At 38.2% G+C, this 26,782-nt stretch overlaps 2 protein-coding genes across 2 annotated transcripts; both read right to left on the reverse strand.

The window, feature by feature from the left end:
* Positions 1-1,514: 1,514 nt before the first annotated feature.
* Positions 1,515-5,785, reverse strand: si:ch211-212k18.6 (uncharacterized). Its single transcript, XM_053501620.1, has 5 exons — positions 5,633-5,785; positions 5,268-5,474; positions 5,073-5,167; positions 3,666-3,790; positions 1,515-2,291 (listed from the first exon to the last, which is right to left on the reverse strand). The coding sequence occupies exons 1-5, from the start codon at positions 5,777-5,779 to the stop codon at positions 2,053-2,055; spliced, it is 813 nt and encodes a 270-aa protein (XP_053357595.1). The 5' UTR covers positions 5,780-5,785; the 3' UTR covers positions 1,515-2,052.
* Positions 5,786-6,058: 273 nt separating this feature from the next.
* Positions 6,059-25,746, reverse strand: LOC128520986 (NACHT domain- and WD repeat-containing protein 1). The gene is made up of 20 exons (XM_053495473.1): positions 25,551-25,746; positions 25,027-25,385; positions 23,195-23,349; positions 22,892-23,100; positions 22,260-22,399; positions 22,037-22,147; positions 21,737-21,901; positions 21,504-21,627; positions 20,070-20,273; positions 19,054-19,925; positions 18,801-18,940; positions 18,582-18,710; positions 17,212-17,555; positions 16,952-17,085; positions 15,125-15,256; positions 9,281-9,525; positions 8,862-9,027; positions 8,547-8,748; positions 7,542-7,672; positions 6,059-6,266 (listed from the first exon to the last, which is right to left on the reverse strand). Exons 1-20 carry the CDS (start codon positions 25,722-25,724, stop codon positions 6,059-6,061), a joined length of 4,344 nt encoding a protein of 1,447 aa, XP_053351448.1. The 5' UTR covers positions 25,725-25,746.
* Between the last annotated feature and the right edge of the window lie 1,036 nt (positions 25,747-26,782).

The raw sequence follows: 26,782 nt of genomic DNA on the forward strand, positions 1-26,782 counted from the left end.
TTATTATTATTGTTGATGTTGATTTTTATTAGTAAATTTCTCTGTTTCTGTTGTATTTACTCCTCAAGCTAGATTTTGTAACACATTTTACACCTTTTTTTTTTAGCTTTCTTTATAGTAACCCATTCTGTGTCTCTGTATATTTAATCTGTTCCTCATTTTGAGTTTTTCTGACCTGCCTGCACCTGCCCAACAAGGCAAAGTAAGCAGGAGCAACACAGCACATTATCAAATAATGTTAAGCTCAGCTAGTTAAAGATGCACTAAGCAATCTTAGCTGTTCTTGATAACCGGACACACACTCTTTACTCTTTATCTCTCCTAAGTCTTGTGAGAGACTACCCTTCCCTACAATTATGGTCTATTATTAAATAATGAATTTTACTGTAAACTGTTTACTAAGATTTGCGTACAGTACATGTAATAAAAAAAGTACTATATAGTTTGCATTTAACATATTAAAAGTAGATCTACTTTGGTCATAAGTGGCACAGCGGTTAGCACTGTGGCCTTTGGCTTAGGGTCTAGGGTTTGATTTATGCCTCAAGTTTGTGTGCATGGAGTTTGCACATTTTTTTAGTGCTTGGCGGGTTTCTTCAGATAGTCCAAAAACATGATCCAAAGACAGATTAGGTTGATTGGTGTTTCTAAATTGCCAAAATGCCAGAAGTGTCCTGGGATTGGCTCCAGGCCCCTGCGACCCTGTACAGGATAAGATAAGGGTACTTTGATCATACCCTTTATCCAATGTTTAGCACTTGATCAAAGCCATTAACCCTATCTGCTCCAGGCATGTTGTATTATAGTTGGCCTTCCTCTCTAAAACCAACATTCTAACAACAGAGTACCCAGAGGAAACCCACCAAGCACAGGGAGAACATGCAAACTCCATGCACACAGGGGTAGGAATTGAACCCTCGACCCTGGAGATGCAAGGCCACAGTGCTAACCACTATGCCACCGCACCACGTGTGTATTATAACAAATTAAAACAACCAGATTTATGTATAATGCTGCTGTATGCTTATCTCCTTTTTAGTGAAGCTAGCTCCTGGCTTCCAGGGAATTTGGTTCTGTTATTTCTTTTTGTTATTAGAAAGGCCAGGACTGTAACAGTGTTAACAGTGTTTACAGTTTAACTGTAACAGGTAAACACAAGTGTTTCTGGCATGTGTATATAGCCTATGTATATCTGTTTCCAAGACTAAAAGACAGATACTGAAATGTTGCAATGTAAAACTAAAATCTTGTGTGTATATATTGCGCTGGTGTTTGACATTCGACTGCTCAGATGTATAATGAAATAAAAATGTAAGTCGCTCTGGATAAGGGTGTCTGCCAAATGCTGAAATAGACATATTCAAAATTTTCGAAAAGCAATTAATAGGTTATGGATGTTCATATTGGTTTTATATAAAGTCAAACAAATATAAACCTGCATATACCAATAAATACTAATTACATAATACAGTGTTGTAAAATGTATAGAAATTCCCTTTATTTGTCTTGTTTTAGATCTACTGAAGCAAACAGGAAGAAGCTCTTTTAATGTCGACTCTCTTTGTAAGATGTTCATGTGACAAGAAACAGGAAAGCCTATTGCAAAATATGTAGAGTAAAATATGTAGAGTAAAAACCAGCATAACCAAAATAAAATACACGTCATAAGACACAGACTGTTTTCAGAACTAAAATTTATACCAAACATTGCAATTTCAAACAGAAATCTTGTAAATACTTATATAAAATAAGATTTCCTTTACCACCATCAAAAGACATTTTGAATTAAAGATTATCAAAAATCTGAATCTGAATTTATACAGAGTGGTACACTATTGTCACTCAATAAAGCTGAGATCTGTAGTTTTGTCATAACCTCAAGACCTTGTGACTATTAAAAAAACAGCAGATGACAGATCACATTGCTGATTAATCTTTCTTCCATTGCTTAAGGCTACTTCCGCAACAATTATGAATCAGCAACATAATGCCTTGTGTTATAAATATTCACTTTGTCACCTGTAAACATTTTCTTAAATTGGCTTATTTGTCTTAGTCCTCTTCATCACTGCTGCTGGACTCCCCAAACAGTTGGTCATGGCTAGCCATTTTACCTGGTGCGGCAACCCGCTGTTGGCTAAGACTCATGATAATAAGAGTGGAAATGTCACTGAAACCCAAGAGGAGAGTGCACTTCTCATCATCCACAAGAGATACACACTGAATCCTTGAGTCAGGAGTGAAGACAGACAACACTGTCCCAGCATCAAGATCCCACACACTCACCTCACCTGCAGGAAAAATAATAGTTACTCAATTTGCTTCTGTCAACTATTTAATACAGACAAAACTATGTGGCCGAAATTTGGAAGCACACAGTTGAGTAGAATGTCTTTATATGCTTTCCTGAAACTCAGAAATGCCCGAACATGTTCCAGCATAGCAGTGTACAAAGCAAGCTTCATGACAACATGACTGGTAGTGAAGAACTTAAATGCCTATCCTTCTTCAACCACAACCCTTGGGATGAGCAAAGACTGCATGAAAGGCCTTCTTAGCTGACATCAGTACTGTAATGCTCTTGTGGCTGACAGCTTTATTAAAACTCTACTGGCAAGTGTTCAAAAATAAGTACAAAAGAGAGACCAACTCTATTTATTTTTCATGGGTTTTGAATTGAGCATAAAAAAGCATATGCTGGTCAGCTGTCCACATACTTTTGGCCATATAATGGTGCATGGAACATAACAGTTATGTTCTTTTTAAATTAGTGATGAATGTCTCCTGGCACTCAGACATATCTGCCAGGCCATGTCTTCTGAAACTGTGAAACCATCTCGGTTATAAGCAATAATTTACTGGAACCGTCCTATAAAACATAATCACATGTCTGGGACTTCTCCTGACAGAGCTGTCGACATGTAGCGCTCGTAGCACGAGTATGAGTAATGTGATAGGAACTGAAATCACTTTTTAGTTTAACCACAACTATGACGCATTAAAGGGATGGTTTTTTTTTCATATGGCTGGTTCTGGCAAGAAACTCAAGAAAAGAGTACTAATTTGTACTTAATCGATCTTTAAAATATACTAACTAGATTTAGTTCGCCTAAACTTTTGAATGCATTTTTGCACAGAACAAGAGTTGTGGAATGTGATCCTAATTAGTTATACTGTCCTTGTGTTCCGCGTGCCATATATTTCACAGTCAATGTGCAGACCAGGATCATTTATAACAACCAAGACCTATTGTAATGTACTTAGTGTATAAGCACATCAATTTTGATTTATGACAGAATCTTAACTATCCCTTTAAGTCTTACTTTGACATTTTACTCTCCAATCAAAATGTCCTTATTATAACTGTAAAAGTGGAATTCAAATGTTTATACACTATTTGAGTAATATGCAGTAAATTGAAATTTAAAACCTTACATACAAGTTTTTAAACACTAAGCCATTTAAAAAAAAATTAAAAATCTATTTCAACTTTATGGCTCATAAATAAATCCAGTGCAGTTAAACATCTGTATTAGAGTGCAGAGACAATTTTACAAACATCCAGGCCTAATGTTGCAAACTCCTGTATCAAAGATAAAGCACCCAATCAAAGTAAAAGGCTATTTCAAGGGCCACTGTAACACAGGTTAGTGCTTTGATAATACCTGCTAGCAAAATGGCTTTGGCTCCTCCCTTGGTGATGGAAAGCCTACTGGACACACTCAACTTCAGACTTCCATAACCCAAGATGCTCTTGTGCTTTCTCCTAAAAGGCTCCCACACCTTTAATCTAAGAAATAAATTTATTCCAATAATTATACCAAATCTACGTTTGACTATGTAAGGGGTATTCAAGTAAAATTGGGACTTTTGATTGTGCCAAATAACAGAACACTGAGTAAAACTACCTTTATTTCCTCTATATAGTCGCCTGCTGCACTACTGCACTAATCCCAGTGCTGGATACCCTCAAGGTAGTAAGTTTTCTCAGTATGCCAGACCCATGATGAGACTCTCTGCTGGACGTCTGAAAACTTGCCTCCCAGAAATTCTTTTAATGGCCCAAATATGTGAAAATGGTTTGCGCTGCGACAAGTGCATTGTAATAAAAGTAGTTTTTACTTTTATGACTGTCATTCTGTACAATGAAAAGTTCTGGTCTGACTTGAAAGTCCCTCGTACTTAATAATAACAGCTGTGCATTAGATATCCAGTGTCTCGCACAAGTATTTATATTCAAACTCTGTGGGTCCCAGCCCTGGTCCTGGACGACCCCCTTCCTGTACATTTTCTGTTCACTGCTACATTATAGTATAGTACATACATAGTAGTACAGTATAGCAGTACATTTAATACATATAGTACATTATATATATATACTACCGTTCACAAGTTTGGGGTCACTTGTTGGGGGGTTGTTTTCGTTTTGTGATTTATTTTCTACATTCTACAACAATACTGGGGATTTCAAAACTATAAAATAACACATATGGAATTAGGTAATTACGTAACAACAACAAAAACAACAGTTAGTTGTTATTTTAAGACACAGAGGTCAGCCTTTTTGTAATAGTTCTTGCAAGAACAGTATTGTCAAGTGCATTTGCAAAATCCGTCAAGCACCATGAAGAAACTATCTCTCATGAAGGCCATCCCAGGAGGGCGAGACCAAAACCTACCTCTGCCGCAGACGGGAAGTTCATTTAGAGTTATCAGCCTGAAAAATGTCCAAGTAACAGCACCTCAGATTAGAGGCGTTATGAAGTCTTCACAGAGCATAAGTAGCAGACGCATCTCACTATTAACTGTTCAAAGGAGATTAATGCATTTTTTGGACGCCCTGAGCATTCCTTTACAATGTAGAAAGAAATATAAATCAGGAACCATCATGGACTTAGAAAGTGACCCCAAACTTTTGAACTGAAGTATGTATATGTATACACAGTATCTAAATATTCAGGACATCATGGCTTGCTATTTGCAACTATATATAGTTTATAAAATCCTTAAAGTAAATTAAACTTATTTAAATTAACAGACTGCTTGGCTTTTTGAGCCTCTCGGCTACATACTTGTTACACTTTGCAATGCCAAAGGCAATTCTGCAGGCATCATCTGTGATGGCCATGCAACAAATTCCGGGTTCATTTTTCAGTCTCTTTTGCACCTGGATCAACAAAAACACAGAAAAACAAAATTATTCCTGCCTGTGTCTGCCTGTGCTAAGAATATTATATACTGTATGTTGAATATGAGGTCAAACATACCTTGCCATGCTGCGTGTCCCAAAGAGTGACGTAAGGAGATTGCTGGGTTTCACTGTAGTTAGAGATGACTAAGTGTTTTCCTGAGTGTGTGAGTGCCGCAGTACGGAGACTCAAAATGGACGAACAATCCTCAAGTGTATGCAAGTGTTCCTGGGAGATGACGCTGAACACATTCAGGTGGTGGGCGAAGTAGGAACATACTACCACCTGACCAAGAGAAAAATGGTGTGTAAATAAATAAAGCTACCTGAACTTCATAAGTGTGTGATCAGGAGGATGTACAGTACATACAGTAGGCCTATGCCTTTACCAACCAGGGTTTCACAAATCTGTGTAGTTTCAGACAACTTATTTAGTAAGAGTACCTTTTCATCTCCACTGAGGAGGTACCGGTCTATGGAGTTGAGTTTTTCCCTCTCTAAGCATTGCTGCACTTCTTTCTCTCTCTGTAGCTTACTTTCCTGTCTCCTCTTTCTGGCAGTCTTGCTCTCTGTGCGCAGGTCCCATGGCATCAGCAGCTCTGTAGAAGTACACAACTAATTAACTCCAGACTTTATGGCTGCTTTAAGGACTTTGAATAAACAAATCACTGCACATGTGCATGTTCTACAGTACCTTAATCTTTGAAAGATATTTTAACTACATACAGTACACCACTAGGTCCACATGCATCAAAGCTTAATAGTACGCTTTACTAGTATAATGTATCTGAATAAAATTTATTTTATACTGTATAATGAATAGGCTCACCATATTTCCAATCAGTAAATATGTTGTACATTTCGACAAAATTAAAGAGGTACAGTATCACTGAGGCTAAAATATGACATTTTAATTTTTAAAACATGGAGTTTACCAATACCTGATCTCACCCCAGTAGGCATATTCAGGAGCTGACATCCATCATTCAAGGAGCTGGATGTCAAAGAATCCTTCTGGTTTATTTTAATGCGGCCTTTGATGTAGCCAGTGTTCAGGTCCCACATTATCAGATGATCACTAAAATCAAACATGCAGAAACTTAATGTCTGATTTCTTCTTACAGTGGATACAAACATCTACACAGCCCTTTTAAAATTGCAGCCATTATTAAGATAAAATCAGGGTAAATCATCAGATCTTTGATGTGATATAGCAACAACAGAAAAACACTGTAACATAACCACTTACTGTGCACACCCCTTAATACGCCTCTTGCTTGAAAATACAGCACTCAATATTTAAATTTTACAGATGCTCTTATCCAGAGCGACTTACATTTTTATCTCATTACAAATCTGAGCAGTTGTGGGTTAAGGGCCGCGCTCAAGGGCCCAACATTTGCAACTTGGGGGTTGTGGGGTTTGAACCTGGGATCTTCCGAACCGTAGTCCAATGGCCTAAATGTAAATGTAAAATGTATATTTATATATGTTTTGATAAAGAGCCTACCCATACCCAATTTCTTCTAAAGCCATTCCTTTGTTGACTTGGATTTGTGCTTTAGGTTGTGCTTTAGGAAATATTTCTTCATCTTCAGCTGCCTAACAGAGGCCTGCAGGTTTTGCAACAAAATATAAAACAAAGATTTTTCTTGTATTTTTTGTAAATTTCAGAAGAACGTCCCACTCTGTTGCCCCATTTTCTCCATTGTCTTTATTTGTAAACGATCTTCATTCAGGTTCATGGTACCTCTAGTATTCTAATATTCTCTAAAAAATTCTTTGGGGATTCTCTCCTAATCAGTACCTTTTTTACAATGAAATCCCTTAAGTGCTTTGGAAGCTTTTTAGAGACCACGGCTTCAGAGAATGGACGCAACCAAGAAGATAGCAAAAAAGTCCTACAGAAACAGCCAATGACTTTGAATGTGGTTGTTTCATTCAAAGCAAATCCATGCTCAGTGATAATGTAAACTTATGCAACCAGGTTATAGTATGCGTTTTATTGTCTTTTCACCTGAATATTTAATTTATTTTTTCTTGTTTGTTATATCACATTAAAGATGGAAAACAAGTTGAAATCCCAAGAATCTCCAGACTTTTTTTTTTTTTTTTACATTAGAAAATTCTGCAGTATTAATATTGTGTAGAGTGTATATTTGTGTAATATTGTGTAGAGAGTGTGGACATCTTTACATGCACTGGATGTAAAGCAAATAATATAAAACACTGCCAGAATTTTATGTTTGACAATTGAAACTTAAGTTTAAACAATGATCTTTTTATATGTGTACAAATGTGAATTAAAATAATACAATTTACCCCTAAATTAATTAATGAATATAATTCTAACCGAGTCTCTGACAGGCCAAGCAGCAGCTCCCCCTTCATTAGCCGGTAGTCCTGTTCAGGGCAGGGTGCAATGAAAAGGCCAGATTGCTTCTTAATGTAGCTTCTTGTTAGAAGATCATACACCAGAAGGGTCTACATAGGTCCAGAAAAATACTGATAGAAATTTTTTTCCAAGCTTTAGTATTGCCAAGAGTACTAAACTAAAAGCTTCGATTGGCACATGTATATGTTTTATTTATAACATTTTGTACAGTATCCATGGACCAGGCAGAAGGGCTTAATAAATGTTTTAATGAGGGTTAAAATAAAAAATTACACTGATCAGTCATAACATAATCATTAACATTAAAACCATCTAATCTCAAATCCTCTGGGAGTGTGCTGTGTTGTCTGGCACCAGGACATTCCTTTACGTGCTATGGGTTATAGAGTGAGGCCTCCATGGATCAGACTTGTTTGTCCAGTGTATCCCATGGGTGCTCAATGAGATAGGGATCTGGGAAGTTTGGAAGCTGAGTTAGCAGCCTTGTGCTGGGCCATTTGCTCCATGTATGGCAGACTACAGTATGGTTCAGTGGGTGTTCTGATGCTGTTCTGACAGAACTTTGGTCCGTGCGGGCACAGGGGATCACTTGGGTGGCTGTGATCCTGTCACCACATTACTGTATTTTTGATTATGTAATTCAGTGTTATTCAGGTGGTTGTGTTAATGTTATGGTCGATCGGTATTTAACCTTGACAGTCATATTTTGCCCAAGACATTAAATTACATAGTAGATAGCATTCTCCACCACCTTCAAAGTAATTCAATACATTGAGCTGATTTATTTGTTAGTTTGTTTGTTTTTTTCTTATTTGTGGGGGTTCCTTCATCCAGTACGGTTACAGAGATTTGTAGACACGGTCTACACTTAGACCATGGTCCAACATCTTACGAGACTTTGTGTGTGTGTGTGCGTGTGTATGCAGGGGCATATATATATATTTTTTGGAATTCCAGTCGTACCTGATAAACTGGTGTGGGTGTGTCAGTGAAGGAGGCAGTGCCATGGTCAGTCAGGATGTAAAGTTTAAGGTCTTGCACCAACACAACATCAGCACTGGTGAATAAGCTGTGTTCCACACAGACAGGCCGAGCCCTGAAGCGTGCTCGCTTTATGTTCCACACTCGCACAGTGCCAGGGCGTGTGCTGCGACACACTACATAACTGTACATATACAAATATTCTCAACCACACTCTTGTATAATTATATTACATTGCATTATGTTATGGTCTAATTTATTATTTTTTATATGGCATATTGACATGTGAGTGTATACCTGGGATATTTATCCATAGCTATAATCTCCTGAATACCCTCACTCTGGACCTTATGGATGTTGTATGTGAGAGACTGGTCATTGATTCTTGAAGCCAGATTCCACAGGCGCAGGTACCGCTCTCCCAAACAGAAGCCCACACAGAAACGCAAATCAGAACATATACCTACACATAGAAAATAGGTGTAATCAGATGATTGTACTACTGCTAATGTAAATTAAATAGCTGTTCAGCATCCCGTGCTTTTTGTTACTATATGACTGCTGCATTAGAAAAGCACATATAGCAATAGAAAATATATTTCAAAGGCAAATATATTTTACACCCTTTATCTAAAAAAAAAGTCAGCAGTCATTGCAGTCATTTGTGCAGTGCAGTCCATACTTTATAAGACACTATTGTGTGTCTTCTGACAAACCTGCAGTCAGAAGTCCAGGAAATCGTGCCATATGTTTATGATCTTCAGTTTCTAAATTCCAGGTATTAATCTCTGTGGTTCTGTTATGAGGTGAAGGGCAAAAGGCCACTACATGGCTGCCACCCTTATTGATAGTAACATGGGAAATGTAATCCTGGCTGCAGCCCATAATAGAGCGCAGGTACTGGAAAGAAGCAGTGCAGAAGAGCTCGATGTGTATTATATCACTGTGCCTCTTATAGGGATACTGTAAGGATTTCTTGAATTTTGGTAGACCCCCTTTGGTCTACTCAGTGCTCCGCCTGTATTCTGCTGTCCCGCCTGAGCTCAGGGAACCCCTCAATGAAGCACACAAGTCAGTGTTCAGTGAGACGTTCAAAGTTTATTGTGGGAGACAGGAGTATATATACGCACACACACAAAGAACCAAAGAAAAGGTGGATGTGGGAATGTTTACATCCAGTCTGGAATGCTTTTAACAGATAAGGTAAGGAAGAACATAAATTTAGGAGTAGCTCTGCATTTACGAGTGTTCAACAGTTTTACGACCTTTAACATAAACTACTATAGAATCTGTTTATTGAAAGTGCAGCTTGTGTCGTGGTAAAGAAAAGACAATCTGTTCTCACGAACACAGAATATCATGAAACACACTAAGAATTAAATATTTCCTACAATTCCCCCCTTTTATTCATAAGAAACATCGTTGAATAAAACTCAGAGCTTTTAAGAAGTCGCTGGCAGACAATAGGCCATCGGACACGGCGCAGGAACATACCCTGAAACATACTCATACAAAGAATTTTGCACACAGCGAAAAATACACAGAAACATGACAGGTTGAGTGCAAACTCGTGTGTGTCAAAAACCTTGTTCACAATGTCGGAATCATAAATAACTACTAGTGGTGAACTATTGCCTTTCTTGACGCTACAGTGCTCAGAGTGCGGGCACGCCCAATCTGCACTCGTCCCACCTCACGAGGCGCTAAGACACCACCAGGAATGGTACACTAATAGCAAAAGTAAAGTCGACCCGTGGCAATCCAAGGCGATCCCTCTGTGTCACGTGACTCCATCAAGGTCATGTCATGGGTTGGACATCACTGCAGCACGTCTTTAGTCTAGGAAACAAAAATCACAGAGACAGAAAGATAATAATACACACGCATTTATTCATCTTTTGGTCTCACGCCGACAGGACATCTCTTCAGCCTAGTAGCATGGATCCACTGAGGAAAAAGATCAGTTAGGATAGCAATACGAGTAATTGCGATTATTTCTGCTGGTCCATCATATTTACAATCTCCCAGTTTTCTGGGGGTCAAAGATTTTACCAGAACAGTATCTCCCACATTAAAAGGATGTGTGGGTTTTGTTGAGGGTATTAAAGTCACATCAGCAATTTGTTCATAATGTTTAGTTAGAGTATCTATTAGAGCAGCAGAATATTCAGCAATATGTACATCAAGATCAGTTGTTCCTATCGCGGGTTTACCTTTCCTCCATGGCACGGGAAAGGGTCTGCCAAATATAATTTCATGTGGGGACATGTGCACGTCTTTTGATGGTGTCATTCTTATTTCAGCTAGAACAGCAGGTAACAGATCAACCCAGTTTTTACTCCCCACAGTTTGCATTGCTTTAGTAAATTTTTCTTTCTAGTGTCCTATTTGTTCTTTCTACTATACCTGATCACTGTGGATGATAAGGAATGTGAAAATGCCAGGACAGTGAAAGATATTTACACAAATTCTGTGTTACCTGTGATGTAAAACGTGTTCCTTTATCTGAGTCAATAGCATAAGGCACACCATAACGAGATATTATTTCTTTCACTAGGACTCCACCTTTGCATTCTCTCGAGCACACGGAAAAGCTTCCACCCACCTAGAAAACTTGTCTACCAAAACCAGAAGATATTTAAACATATTCTGAGCACACACCAAGCATCTAGATATTAATGAATCAATTGTTCCAAGCATGTTAGCTATGTAAAAGAGTTCTTTTATATCTTCCTTAACCCCCCTTCGCGCGCGATGTGTAACACCATAGAACTCACGCACGAGAAACGGACGACAATGAGACGGCAGGCACAAACGACCATCAGCACAATACCATAAACTATCAGAAACAACGTAGGCACCTTGAGCTTGCCAAAAAGAGAAATCATTCTGAAGCTTGTAAAGAAAATAAATCTACATCTGGAATAAAAGAGCTAGCAAGAAAGGATGTATTGATCAAATCAGAACCAGAGTCAGGAAAGAAAATCTCTTTTCAGGCTGCTTCTTTAACAACACTATAAGCTAGCGTATTACCTTGGACGTCCATAGATTCACCAGTTGTTGATGTAGAAGACATATCAGGACGTATACTAGTGGAATGAACAATCTCTAAGCAGCAGTCATGATCTCTTTCTACTAGCCTGCCATCCTGTGCATTGATCAAGCGTGCCAGAGCATATCTGAGGGTGTCAAAAGAAGAGGTGGATTTTATCTCTAAGTTACTTGTAGGACAAAGGATAATCTCATACCCAGATCCAAGCCTTCATATGTTGTGTTTGAAGGTTCTGTAGCACTTGTTTAACCTGATATAGAGAATACAAAATTAAAGGATGAGAGAGATCAATCTTCTCAGCATCTTGTACCATCACCCCACAGGTGGCCACAGCCCTGAGACAGGCAGGCAAATCTTGTGCCACAGCATCTAAAGTTTTAGATAAGAAAGCACATGGTCTCACTCCCCCCCATGTTCCTGTGCCAATACAGCAATAGCGGTGCCCCGTGCTCACAGACCTTTAGATGGAACGGTTTTCGATAGTTAGGCAGGCCCAGCGCTGGAGTAGAACATAGGGCCTTTTCCAGTTCAGCAGTCAATGTCAGAGGCTGTTGGAGCGGATCGTTGTGTGAGATGACTCTCCTGATGCATTTATCGTAGAATGAGCAGTCAGGAATCCACTGACGACAGTAGTTGACCAGTCCCAGGAAGCCATGAAAGCATGTTTAGTGCTCGGACGTTTAGTGTCGATGATAAGCTGAATTCGTTCCTTTAAGAGCCTTCTTTGACCTTGGGAGAGTTCAAAGCCCAGGTATTTTACAATGTCTCTGCAAAACTGTAATTTAGTCTTAGATACCTTGAAACCCTTCTTTGCCAGGTGTTTCAGGAGACAAGTGGTGGCTTCTTCGCAGCGGCGGACACCAGTAAAACATCTGCGTGCAATAGGACAACAGAATCAGTGGGGAGAGTTAGATCACCAAGTGCATCTCTTACTACAGCCGAAAAAACATTTGGGTAGTCAATTAACCCTGCAGAAGACGAGACCAGGTGAACTGACGCCCCCTGTGGGTGAAGGCGAACAATGGCTGTGTCTGCCCTTCCACAGGAACACTGAAGAAGGCAGAACAAAGGTTAATAACAGAAAAATGCAAATGATGACAAGGTCTAGAGAAAACAATAGACAGCACATCAGGCACAACAGGTGCAACAAGGATAATTATGCCATTTATTTTTCTCAGATCTTTTGTAAATCTCCACATACCATCAGGTTTCAGTACTGGATTAACAGGTGTGTTATAAGAACTTACACATGGTTTAACAACACCCTGCTTGAGCAGTGAGCTTAAAATTTCATCTATTCCTGAGGTAACTCAAAAGTACGAAGTAACATCGCGGGGCTGGAACTCTGAGGGCATCCCTATGCATCATATGCTCCTACCTGCATCCCTGAGAAGGGAAATGGGTCTATATTGCTGTTGTTTTTGCACTCTCTACGGCGGCTGCTGGAAAGGATTAGGAGAAAACACCTCATTAGCATCATGCCACTGACCATCATTCAATCGATTATACATATTTTGTCCACTACGTTCCTCATCTCGGGCCTTCATGCGACATTCACAAGCCCAATGACCTTCTTTATGACAATAATAAAAATTACCAGACCTACGGGGTGTACTCTGACCCTGCAGACCTCTACCTCTATATCCTCCACTCTCCACAGACAAACATGTTTATTTTCTAAAATACCATCTCCTTTCTTTGTTCTCACATGCTCACCTAATTTTTTTAATATACATTGTAGAACCATCTGACAATTGAAACTTTAAAATTTTCATGATTTCTGGTCGACAATTATTCAAGAAGGTGGTAAGGAAAAGTGAGTTAGGGTTTGCTTCAGGCAGGGGCATACCACCCAAAAGCGTCCAGGTCTCTCGAAACCTCTCAAGAAACTTTTTCTTTTCTTGTCTACAATTAGTAAACATGTGACAGATCTTGACTAGCTTGCTGACATGCAAGAAGATAAGTAGTTAGCTCATCTTTTAAGAGTTTCATAGCCTCATTAGAATTACCTCAAAGAAAGTCATATTTCTTCTTTTTCCACTACAGCCAATTTGTCTAAGTATTTTACCGTTTTTATCAAATCAGCCTCATCGTACCCATCTCCCAAAACCGATTGCAAAATAAAGCGATAATCCGCACCCACGGGCTGACAGTGCCTAGAAGCCTTTATCAGCATATCAACAAAATTCAAAGGTTTGTTGGGAGAAGAGAGCATCTTAATAATGTCCTTCAGCGTGCTTACGGATGGTGGAAGGATTTTTTGGACCCTTTGGTCCCATAGAGAAAACAAACGCAGTGCTTTCTTGTCGAGGTTTGGGGCGAGACCTCTCATCCGGACCTTCATCGTCCGAATTATCATCATCCTCACCATCAGTATCCTCGGGATCATCCGATAGAGGGCTGTCAGAAGTTCATCCTGACACCCTCTTGGGAGTCTTTCCCTTTCCTGAGGCACACACTTCCGACGAAGGTGAGCACGGTTTTGTGGGTACGGGGAAGACAGGCACAGATGAGCAACTCACAAAAGTATTTCAGATAAATAGTTGTGGTCTTATTACCCATTTTATAAATGTGAATTAACCCGCGACAGAAATAACCAATATCTTCAACAAACAACACACAAAGACAAGTAGCAGGCAACAGAATACAGCTTCCACACTTATGCTTCAGTTCAAGGAACCTTTCAGAAGCGAGCGCGCGCTAAACAGGCGTAAAAGCCCCAAGACAATCCTCCCCCGTACTGTATATGGTCCAGATACCAAAAACCCAGGGAGTGTGCTTGCTCTATGCTTATAGAGAAAAATTTTTAAAGCAGCACTCACCTGATTAGAGGTATCCCGGACAGAGCCCCCCAAATTGTAAGGATTTCTTGAATTTTGGTAGACCCCCTTTGGTCTACTCAGTGCTCCGCCTGTATTCTGCTGTCCCGCCTGAGCTCAGGGAACCCCTCAATGAAGCACACAAGTCAGTGTTCAGTGAGACGTTCAAAGTTTATTGTGGGAGACAGGAGTATATATACGCACACACACAAAGAACCAAAGAAAAGGTGGATGTGGGAATGTTTACATCCAGTCTGGAATGCTTTTAACAGATAAGGTAAGGAAGAACATAAATTTAGGAGTAGCTCTGCATTTACGAGTGTTCAACAGTTTTACGACCTTTAACATAAACTACTATAGAATCTGTTTATTGAAAGTGCAGCTTGTGTCGTGGTAAAGAAAAGACAATCTGTTCTCACGAACACAGAATATCATGAAACACACTAAGAATTAAATATTTCCTACAGATACCTTATACATTAGAAAGAAAAGAATAGATTTTAGGTTTTCTATAGGGTATATAATACTCTGACAGGTCGAAAATAATTTCAAAATATTACTGAACATTATATTAGTTCTAAAAGAAGATTCAAAAGATGCATAGTAAAGTAAATTAATACGATAGAGGTTACTATTCGTGCATTATACAGTAAATGCAATATACTGTATAGTAGAAACAAATGTCATTTTACCTGCAGAAGAGCAGGAAGTACTGAGAGTTCATTTCCACAGCCTGTATGGAGGCAGCCTCATGCTGAGCTTTTAGAGTAACCAATACTGTCCCTGATCTAGCACTGAAAACAGCAGCTTCTCTGCCACTTCTAAGAAAAACAGTGAGGAAATTAGACACTAAAACAAATGTTGAAAACAAACGGAAACAGTGACCAAATACACATTAAAATCAGCACCAGTGATAGTGAGCTCAGAAAAGTGTTTCCACCAGCGAAGTCATTCTGAAACAACTCTCGTTGCATTCAAAATTGCATAATGTTTTCAAACTGATTTCAGTTATTAATTAGACAATCACATGAGAGAGGGTGCTGTTGTGCTGGTTATCGGCACAACCATCGGCATGAAGGTGCAGCATGACCTTGAGTCTGATATCGCTTTTATACAAAAGTTGCATAAACAACTGTCAACAGATTATGATTAGTTTCTTTATTTAACCAGTTATTTTGCTTCACCAACATGTATCCTTCTGCAACTGGCAGAACTAACTAACCACGACTGGTGGAGCTGCCACGAATTAACAAAGGTAAAAGTAGCTTTAAATTCTTACAAAGTACTACAGTATGTAGACAAAAATATCTTGTAAGGTTCTATTTATATTTCCACTCATTCAGCTTTAGAATATTAGCTACTTTATTTTTTTCGGGTTCTGGGTCCCAAATAGTGTTAAATGGAGGATGTACACCTAGTCATGCCCTTGATTGGGGGTTAAAGAGGGATTTGAGATACAGCCTAGAACTTAGTTAGTTTTACAAAAAGGCAAATCAAAATGACTTAGGCAAATATTAAGTAAACAAAGTGTTGTTTAAAATGACAACATTATCAGGTGTTCTGCTAAAAGTTCATCTGTGACTGTTTTAGAATGTGTGTTTTTGGGACATAGCCAGTCTCTCCTCAGTATGGCGGACCGTACCAGCCTACTTTCACCCATGCTGTGACTGAGAATTGATGTAATTAATGATTCTACAAAACCAGGAACATACTGTATAGTCATATATATATATATATATATATATATATATATATATATATATATATATATATATATATATATATATGTGTGTGTCCCAGTGCTGTTACTGTACATTATCACCACTTGTGGAATGCTGCTCATCCATTCAAATTATTTGGTCAGAACCAACTGTTGTACAGTATAATATAAAGTAATTTTGGCCTCACACAGAAATCTCTAAGCATTACAATTACAATCCAATGTATTTCCAAAATTTACAATCAGTTATCCTCAATTGAAAAACGATAAAAGATATTTGCTAGTACTCGCTAGTGTAATTAATTGTTTTCATGTTTCAGAGACACACATCTTTTTAGGTTATGGGCAGTCATATAAGCATTTGACTGTATTTCACACTGTGTATGGATGTGCATGTAACAAATAAAATAGAAAAATTTAATTAGAATTTTTTAATTCGAATTGCAAAATTTATAGTCAACCTGTCAGCACAACAGCCCTCTATACTGTTGCTATAAATGTGATTGAACCCTTTTTGAAGTGGTAACACAAACTTGGAAGGGATAAAAATGAATAATAGGATAGGTCTCTGCATGATCAGGCAATTAAAATCATTTCATGAACTGGAAGTGTGTCTTTTTAAACTTGGATAAGGATGAACAATCATTGTGAATATATGCAGTTGCTGTGTGTGAATAATACAAAAGCATAAATTTGGATTTTAATAGAAGATTATTGTTTGAATAATGCTTTCATAGCATTAGTTTTAACCTTACATTAAATAGATTGTGTGGTTTCCTAACCTTTAGATACTAACCTATATCCAAAGAGGACATAATCTTTAACAGAGTTGTGGGAGACCACAATGGAGTTGTCTTTGTGAATGGGGTCACAACTGAGAGTAAGATTCACACAATGAATTAGTGAGCAGGATGCTGCTAAGTCAAACACCTAACAATAAATGATAAAAGAAACAATACAATAAATCAACAATAAAATAACGTCCGGAAAAATTACTATGTACTGTACGTATAACATGTTAAACATATAACACATGGTGTACTAAGGGTGTCTTACCTTGACGATGTTGCTGCCATCGTAAAAGACTACCAAAAGTTGACCATCACAGGTAGATGTGATGACAGGGACATCTGCTGACACTGCATCTGTATAAAGCACCTTTCCAGAGTGGAGCTCCTGCACTTGAAGTCTGTGACCCATGCTTATTACCAACACTGTGTCCTCCAGACAGAGAGTGAGAGCTTCAGCAGCACAGTTTGGATTAGAGCCCACTGAATTAGGCATGGTTTTGACAAGCGTAAGTGAATTCTCCAACTTCCAGAAGTTAACGGTTCCATCCACAGAGCATGATACTACATGATGCTGACCTAAGGCCAGTGCTTTTACAGGACTCATATGACCTTTAAATGATATACAGTATATTGCTAACCATATGAAAATGAGATTATTTCATATATTTTTCATAGAAACAACAAAATGAGTGTTCACGATTAAAATTTTCATTTACCTTATTACATTACAAATGTAAGAAAGCTAATTTTTTCAGCCCTTACTGATGGTTCTTCTGAGAACTTAGCTTCATTATATCTCTTTTAAAAAAGTCATAATATGACTTTTCTTACTTGTCACATCCTTTCTTCTGCTTTCTACCTTGCTGCTGTAATAATCACTGGTCCAGTTACCAATTAAACTCATGTTTCCATGTTACCATCCATGTTTCATGAATTTAAAGATGTCTTGCAAAGTGTCTTTATTTATTTGTGATTTATGATTAAAGATTGTTGCAGAACATTTTCCTGTTTAATTATTTTGTTCCACCTCTAATTTTAGGAGTGATTATGGTTACATTTGCAAATAGAAAAAGTGCATGAATAATATTGAAAAATACGAATCTCCCAAAACTTTAATTGAGACCAAGACTCTTCTTTTGGGGACATTGAGGGGAGCATAACACACTCGGAGGACAGCGCTATCCACTACCTTCTGCTTGCGTGATCTCAAACTCATGTTTGGCTGTAGAGCTGTGATTAATCTCTTCTCTCTGAGAGAGCTCGGCCTATCAGGGCTTTAGCTGCGAGAGGCATCACCCGGGAATCGAACATGCGATCTCCAGATGATAGGGCCTAAATCACTTTTAACATAATATATGTTAATGTATACGTCGATCAGCCATATCGATCATGATTTAAAAAAAGGTCAACCCTGGCCATGACAGAAAAGCACCAGAACACCCAGTGCAGAATCATGGAACTACAGTGGTGCCACTAGGGGAACCCAAATTCTAGGTGGCTTTAAAGTTAATATGGTTTATATTATGTTAAAGCTAATATATTATGTTAAAGCTGATTATTGCTGTGTACATGCAATAATATTTTGGCTAAGCCTAATTGCGGGCATATTTAGTGTCCTCAAGGATGGACTATTACCTGCAATGAGTTTGTGTGTTATTCCACCTGGTGGCAGGAGGCAGCTGTAAGATGGTATCAGGACAGGCACTGAAGAAAACTGGCACTGTTTCAAGAGGTCATGCAAGTAAAAGAAGCGCTGAGGGTCACCTACAGTGGAATGTCAATACAACAGAGAAATATCAATGCAGAGAAAGCTACCACTGATTGTAGCATGATTCTTGTGCCTGTTCAGAGGACCTGGAGCCACAGGCCTATCCTGAGCAGTGATGTGGAGGAGACGCCCCAGTAACTGAGATGCCAGTTGGCATGGGTCCTTTAACAGAACAGGGCGTGAAAGACAGAGCGCTTGGGCCAACACATCTATATCAGGCAACTCTCTGTAGCGAAAAAACACCAAAAAAATGTCAAAACACATTTATAACTGATTACTGCTTCTAAAATCCCAACACTACTAGACACACATATAGACCAGTAGTTCTAAGTATCTTACTTATCTGGCATGACAGCAGCTTTCAAATCCTCTTCTACATGGCTGATGGACAGGCCCCAGACTTTATGCAGCAGGAACTCATAGTTAAAAAGACACTGTCCAAGCAAAGACAGAATCTGGCCTGAACGTATGAGATGGTAAGGTAGTCCATGAAGCTTACGCAAATTAAACACGTAACATTTCTTTCCGTCTTCGTCTCTACTCCATGCGAGTGGCTGGAAAATATGACTTTCAGAAGAACTGCTGCTGAAATAATCTGCAAAGTCTGCATGAATAGCTCTCTTTGAGTCTTCTGTTTTCAAATAACGCTGGGTAATGACATGGCTGAATTCGGTGTGGGTCCAGCACAAGACCCATGTCCCATCACTTTCCACCTCCGTAAGGTAATACCTGAGTTCCCACCTCAGTCGGGACACAATTCCATAAGGTACCCTGGGATATCCTGAGGTGGCTGGAGTCAGATTATAGAACTGTGTAAGCTCCTGAGCAACCCGTCTGTCATGTCCTAACAATTCCAGGAGTTCTTCTTCTGTCACACCACCACGTGACAGCGAGATCAGTGATGTAGCACGCCGCACCAGATTCGCACCATACTTACGTTCTAAATGTGTCAAGAGGAGAAGGAAAAGACTTCTTAAATCCCCAGGAAGAGAGATCTGTTCTGGTGAGGAGAAAGAGGTCCACTTTCTGCTTTCACCATAGGCGAATCTAAGATATAAAGGAAAAGGACAGAAGAGATACAAGCGTAATAGGAGGCTCCACTGGTCCTCCTGAAGATGACAAGAGTCAGACACAAGCTTAGAGGTCAGACTGGATTGGATTTCTTCTTTGCTCAACGGAGGAATGGCAAGAACTGAGACCTTAGCATGCGTCTGATAGAGATGAGCGGAAGTAAGAAAGGAAAGAAAGAAAGAAAAAAAGAAAGAAAGAAAGAAAGAAAGAAAGAAAGAGCATATGTAAAAATAGGATCCATTTTCCCATGCTGTACTCAGTAGTTGTGGAGACAGAGGTGGCACCTGTATCGAATGAGCAGAAGTGGATTGTGTATTGGCAGCCATGATGGCGTAGACATGTCGAGGTAGAGGAGCAAAAAGCCAGGACAGGTCAGCTTCATGTTCTTCACTCAGCTCATCTAGACCATCAATCACCAGAGCGAGAGGCCTTTTCTCATTCACCAACATCAACAAAGAATGTAGCTCATTGCACAGTTGTGCCAAGGACTGTGGGATAAGAAGCAGACACATTGCACTCAGAATGTATCAAATGCAGTGAAACTAATGGGGCAGATGGGGCAGAGGCTCACGATTTACATCAATATTTAAAAATACTGTTTTTACTGATCACATGGTCTTGTTTTTGTAGCAAATAATATGAATTAAATCAAATACATTACTACACACAAAGGCAAAAAGTAAGACCAGAAAGTGTGTGCATAATATACAGAGTCCATCTATTCTCACATACTGTATATTATTCAGTTAATTTTAACCAAGCAATCTGATTGGATGCGAGGCTTTCCATAAATGGTGATAATACAACTGTGACGTTTAACTATACGTATCACTGTGCATCCAAGGTGTTGTACAATCATTAATTACACTAACTATCAGTCGCAGCTTGTGTGAAAGTAGATTTGTACAGTTGGCCATACTGAGGAGTAAGCAGCAGATAAAACCCACCTTCAAACTAGTCACAGAAGCACTTTAAGCAAGTACCCTTGAGAATTTAAAATTACTTTTACTTCTATTAGTTACATTAACTGTCAGGCGCTAACTGTCGGTCGCTAGCTCTGTCATTTGCAGTTAGTTTCACCAGTCATTGAAAGATATACATTTACGGAGCAAAATAACTGATCAAAAAACAAAAGAAAAACTGTTGGTAATAAATAGACTTTGCAGAAATGTTATATAAAAGCAGTATCACACTTAAGGTCATGCTGTATATTACACAGCTGGGATGCTTTCGGGCAGCTGGGATGCTTTCGACTGGATCAAAGCTGTGCTATATCCAGCAGTACAGCACTCTCTCTTGTGTGATAATGCATAATTGCAAATCCCTGTCTAAAACAGAAATTTACGTGCATCATGGTGACCTTGTGAGTAAAGGCCGAGAAACAAAGGAAGCATCCATCTTTCGATTACCTTTTGTTTTCTGTGTGATTTTTAATATGTGGTTAAACATTTGGAAATAATTAAATATATATTAGATACTCTAATTAGGATGTTTGTTTGATATACATTGTCGACTCTCAACTGCCTTTTATGGGCCTACTCTAAAAATTGTATAATGTACATTATAAAATAAGTCAAGGGTAGTTACCACGCCACCGCTAATGCATCTAGTTTAGATAAGACAGTGCCTTCGAGGCTTTTTATAAAAATTAAAAAGAGTTTACATATAAACTCAAATGATATGAACAGAACGTTCTAAAAACTTGATTGACCAGTTACCTCTGATATTTCTGTCTTTTTGCAGTAGACTGCCGCTATCTGTGTACAAATCATTTGCAGGAGAAGGCGGACATTTCTGCTGTCTGATGTCAGTCCAACAAAACACACCAGCACTGTCACATCTCTAAAATTCAAACAGGACTAAGTGTTACTAAGAAAAACCAACTAAGGGACACGAGGAACCATACTCATCCGTACTTTAACTCTTTTAGCATTGCATTTCTTTTGCCTACCCAAGTATCCAAGTTGGTAAAAGCTGTGTGACCTTGGCCAGGATGGTGCTTTTCCCTAAACCCGGCTCTCCTAACAGCAGCAAAGCATTCTGGGAGGAAGCTGCTTTTGGCAGGGCATCCCTCACTTTCAGCAGGAAGTTCTGCCTAAATTCAAAGCTCTGTGCGCTGCAACAATAGAAAAATAAACGCAACTCAACCAGTCAGAAAGTTATATAATTACAGCTATCTAGGAAAAGAACAGCAGTTTGTAGTCATTTAAACTAAATAACAATAAAACCATACAAGAAGTTTGAAACTCACAGTGTTTTCCCATGCTGAAGGTGAAGCTGAATCTCCTTCTGAATTTGAGCTCTTGAAGCTTCTTTACTCATGATATCAAGTGAGCTTTTGATGGGTTTTACATGCATCATCCTGCAACAGAAATAACTATATTTAACCTGCCTTCTGTACAGTCTGGTAATAATAATAATAATAATAATAATAATAATAATAATAATAAACAGCTCATCTTTTACATTAATACCTGTTGAGGGCTGTCATGACTGTTCTTTGGAAATGAGAACAAAGACGTTCAGTGTAGAACTGATGCGATCTGTTATGTTTAGGACTGAGACCTTTTTTCCCCCAGCTCACGTTAATCTCATATATATTAGTGTGTCGCAGCTTCAAGATGAAAGCACACACAGAAACAGGTTTATGACTACATATACACAACTGCATTATTACTGCCATTTATTGCTATAAAAATTGTTTTCCTTATGGGGTGGGTTCCCCTTTTCCACAGGGCACAAGGGTTTACTAAATGCTTTGATGAGTATGCTAATGGTGTAACTTCAATTCAATTAAATTTAGCTTTATTTATATAGCGCTTTCAACAATGGTTATTATCGCAAAGCAGCTTTACAGACGCAGAAGAAATTATAGAAATGAGCTTGAAAAGTGAAGAAGGAACCCCGAGAATTATGTTCTATGGCCTCACAGTTCCAGTACAATTCTAGAGATTTGTAGAATCTATAGCAAGATACACTCAAGATGTTATGTTGGCTTATGAAAGCCTAACACCTTTTATTTTATGGGTCACCTTTTATTCAGTTCAGCCTAAACAAAAACCAATGTTTAACGGTCTATTGTTATCATTGTCAGGCAGATACGTACCTTGCTGTGAATGTTATAAAGGAAGCTCTGCTGTGCTTGATACAGTGTTTGATTGAGCTCTGCTCTGCCTTTCTGCAGATCTACGAACTGTGAAGCATATTCACTCTTCAGGTTATATAGGAGGTCAGTGATGGTGCGCTTATAACAGTGACTGTAAACCTCAGCAGGGAGTTTTGCTCCAAGGCCTTGTTCTACCTCCCAGTCCAGTACTGAAATATAGATATTTAAACAATTTTATTTATTTAAATAAATTATGTCCACTACATGTATTTTACACAGTGGGAGACACCACACATGCAGTACCTGTCTTAAGTAGGCATAATGTTTCTGCCTCTCCGATGGCTTTTGGCCCATTGTTCTGCAGCACCTGACATATTCGCTTACAGCAAAAATCCCAAGCTTTCCTCGCTGCTTTCCTACGCTCCCAATTACGGCTCAAGATGTCAGGGTGGTGTGTACTGATGTTTACAGAAACACCAGGAAAAAACAGAAGTTTGTTTAGAAATACTTGGTGAATACACTGCATACTTCGAAAAGTCATTCTAGTCATTCACATCAAGCTCTGAATATGGAATACATTGGTTGAAATACACGTAAAAGCATGTACACTATATGGCCAAAGGTATTTAGACATCTGACTAATCCACTTATCTGGGAAAACTTTCCACTAGATTTTTTTGGAGCATGGCTATGGGAATTGAGGTCAGGGGTCAAAGAGTTTCAGTTCATTCCAAGGGTGTAGGCAATTCAAGTTCCTCTGTTCCAACCTTGTTCTGAATAGCTACAGTAAGTGCCTAGACTGAACAACATTTTTTTTGTAGATTGATCATTCATTGTTATCCCCCTATAGAGAGGATTTAAATTACAGGCAACTGCTGTGCTTGTTACACAGATTGATCTACACTGTCTGGCCAAAAAAAAGTCATCACCTGGATTTAACTAAGCAAATAGTTAAAAGCCTTCCACTGGCCAATTACTGCAGTGATTAAAATGTTTGAGTTGGCAAAAAGTAATTTTAACCATAACTAATGCAGTGAGTAGCTTCTCATTACTTAAACATCCATGTCATGGCAAAGATGTGAAAATTCCATTTATCTGGTATTTCAGCTCCCACCACAGATTAAAGACGTGTTGTAGGCTGATTGGGAATTCCAAAATGCCTGCAGTGTGTAAGTGTATGTCTGTGATGTTGCAAAAGTTTGGAGTCCACAGCAGCATAACTTCCCCTTACAGCAGTGATTACTAACGTGAAGCCACCATAGGTCATTGCAGCTAACTACTGTTCACAATGATAGTTTGAATAGATAGATTCATATCTTGTTCTTGTATTTATCTTCATTTATAGCCCACATTAAACTATCAATCCCATATTTTCTATGCTGAAACAGACCAATCATTAATCAACAACCCATTTTAACCACAGAAGAAAAAAAAGAAGAAAAAAACATTGTCGGACTGTTTAACCATTCATCTGTTCAATCCTCTAATCTTTTATTATTACTGCACCCAGCATATTCAATTGATATTACTTAGACAAATTTATTTTCACAATTCTATAACAAACTTTTGGCCAAAACACAGTTTGTGATGATTTTTTTCTTTTTATGTTTACAGAATATGCGTGCCAAAGAAGCTACTTCTGAAGTTTATGCAACCTGGAAGTGACCAATTTTGCTTCGGTAAAAATGTCAAGTTGCCAACTTCAGTCGTTTTAAAAAGATGATTTTATACAGTATGTGCCCCAAAAATGGCCATTTGTCAGTGTTACACTCTCTCATTTTAACCAATAATAATTTAAAATGCAAATTATTCATATTTCTTTATGTCTATTGATTCTAAAATAGCATATGAGCTATATAAATTAAAGCATTCCATGCAAAATTAAGGATTTTTCCCCCAAAAAATATGTAGTGTCCATAAACATGTCAAATTCAAAAACAATACACTTTTTCAGGTTTATGTGTTTTTACATGAAATCTCAATTGACCAAGGATGATCTGAATGATAATTAAGATCATTAAAAGATTCGAATTTTAAAAAAGTTACATTACACCTAGGTTATACACTTTCTAGCACCAATACCATGTTTTGGCCATTTTAATATGCATGGACTGAATTAATTCTTTCATATCTACCTGACAGGCAGTAGGCGGTACACAGGTGGAACTGTGTTTTCATCTAAGCGGTACCATGTCAGCAAGAGAGTCAAATCCCGGTCAAAGTCTGCCCAACATCTTGCTAAGCAGGCATCTTCTTCATCCTCTCCATAGGAACTTGTGTTTTTGTGTCCTGTGTCACCCTCTTTATCAGGTTCCCCTAACCTACCAGGTTTGTTAATGCTAGACTGAGTTTCTGTGGGTATTTCTTCCAAGTCTGACTGTCTCTTGGAAACTTTTTCTCTGTCTCTTATAATAACTTTCAAAATTGCCTCAAAGTCTTTTTGGGAGATGGTGGTTGGTAATGACTGGGACTCGTGCTTCTGACCTGTGAACAGCTGTGGAAAAAAAAGCAGAGGAATTAAAAAAGGAAAAAAAGAAAATCTATTGTATCCATCTTTAAAAATGCTGATTTCTCCACTGAATTCCATTGTCAAAATGTAATTATTTTTCAGCCTGTTTTGTTTTTTCCGGTTAGCTACAAGGTACAGAAACAGACTCACAAAAAAGTTTGGCCCCTCTGTCTCTTGACACTTCTTAAGCGTCTCTAAATGCAACTCTACTGAAACATGGTGGTCAGTAACAGGATCTTCCACATCTCTGCGTAGGTCCACCATTCTGAATTCATATCCTCTTTGCTTACAGTAGAGGTACAACTGAGGATACACATTCTCCATCAAAGCAGTACGCTCTGCAACTGTATCTACAAATGTTAAAAAACACACTCAATCTGCATCGATATAAAGCATGTAAATCTATTTAGCTTTTCATGGGCAATGGGCTAATGGGCTAAGGTTCTTTTTGCCAAAAAGGTATTGGTATTGCTAGTTTGAGTAATATCGAAGCAGCATGGAACATGACATGCAATTGCTTCTTTTTTTTTCATTTGTTATGAAGAGAGTTTTTTACATACTGTATATGTAGCTATAGGGGTGGACAATACTTATGTAAATGTAAGTTGTGCCTATATTAATACTGTATACTGTCAATATTTTTGCATATTTATACCTTACTTAAGTACTTTTCATCAAACAATAGATTTTAACTAATTTAAACCTTTAAAGTACAATGTTTCTATGCTCACAGTCAAAAGGGGCTCAACTGAGCAGCATTTCGGCTTAGCATCCATTTAAGTTGATCCATGTATCATAAGTTTTTTTTTAACTGTTTATGACCTTTTCAGATGTTTGCACTATCAATATGCTTGTGCATTTGAATATTCTTTGTATGTGCCACCGAACTGCAGTGTAATAGACGTACAGTATATAAACTGTTGCAAGTCCTTTGCTCGCTACAAGGTAGAACTCCATCCAGTGCTTTGGTTAGGCTTGCTTAGGGTAAGGCCTGAGAAAGCAGTTAATTGTAGCAGCGAATGTAATAGGGTAGCAATTTGTATTCTAGCTAATGATAAATTTTGCAGTCTTAGAGAGATGAATTGAAGTTTCCAGGCAAAATGGCATTGACTTAAAACTACAAGTCTAAAATAAGTAAAGTTACTTTTTACATGAAAACATCACATAAACATTACTACATCAAGTAAACACTGTTACCATTTGCATACTTTAATATTTAATTATAAAGTATAAAATTTTGTATTATTATTTTACTAGAATAGATTGTTTTCAACTTTTTATTAAGTAAAATGTTTTAAATATCTGTACTTTCACTTAGGTATAATTTCCCAGTACTGTGTCCACCCTTGCATGGATTTATCAGTGTTGTTCCATTGCATTTA

This window comes from Clarias gariepinus, chromosome 1 (assembly GCF_024256425.1).
Source record: "Clarias gariepinus isolate MV-2021 ecotype Netherlands chromosome 1, CGAR_prim_01v2, whole genome shotgun sequence".
NCBI classification, from domain to species: domain Eukaryota; kingdom Metazoa; phylum Chordata; class Actinopteri; order Siluriformes; family Clariidae; genus Clarias; species Clarias gariepinus.

Excerpts from the sequence above, each read along its gene's own strand:
- si:ch211-212k18.6 (XM_053501620.1), bottom strand. The coding sequence starts at position 5,779 with ATGCCATGGGACCTGCGCACAGAGAGCAAGACTGCCAGAAAGAGGAGA. Across the intron at positions 5,475-5,632 it reads TCCTCAGTGGAGATGAAAAG|GTGGTAGTATGTTCCTACTT; the intron begins GTACTCTTACTA and ends TCTCTTGGTCAG. Across the intron at positions 3,791-5,072 it reads GGCATTGCAAAGTGTAACAA|ATTAAAGGTGTGGGAGCCTT; the intron begins GTATGTAGCCGA and ends TTTATTTCTTAG.
- LOC128520986 (XM_053495473.1), bottom strand. The coding sequence starts at position 25,724 with ATGGAGAATGTGTATCCTCAGTTGTACCTCTACTGTAAGCAAAGAGGA. Across the intron at positions 21,628-21,736 it reads TTACCAACTTGGATACTTGG|AGATGTGACAGTGCTGGTGT; the intron begins GTAGGCAAAAGA and ends TTTGAATTTTAG. Across the intron at positions 18,941-19,053 it reads GCTGCTGTCATGCCAGATAA|AGAGTTGCCTGATATAGATG; the intron begins GTAAGATACTTA and ends TTTTCGCTACAG.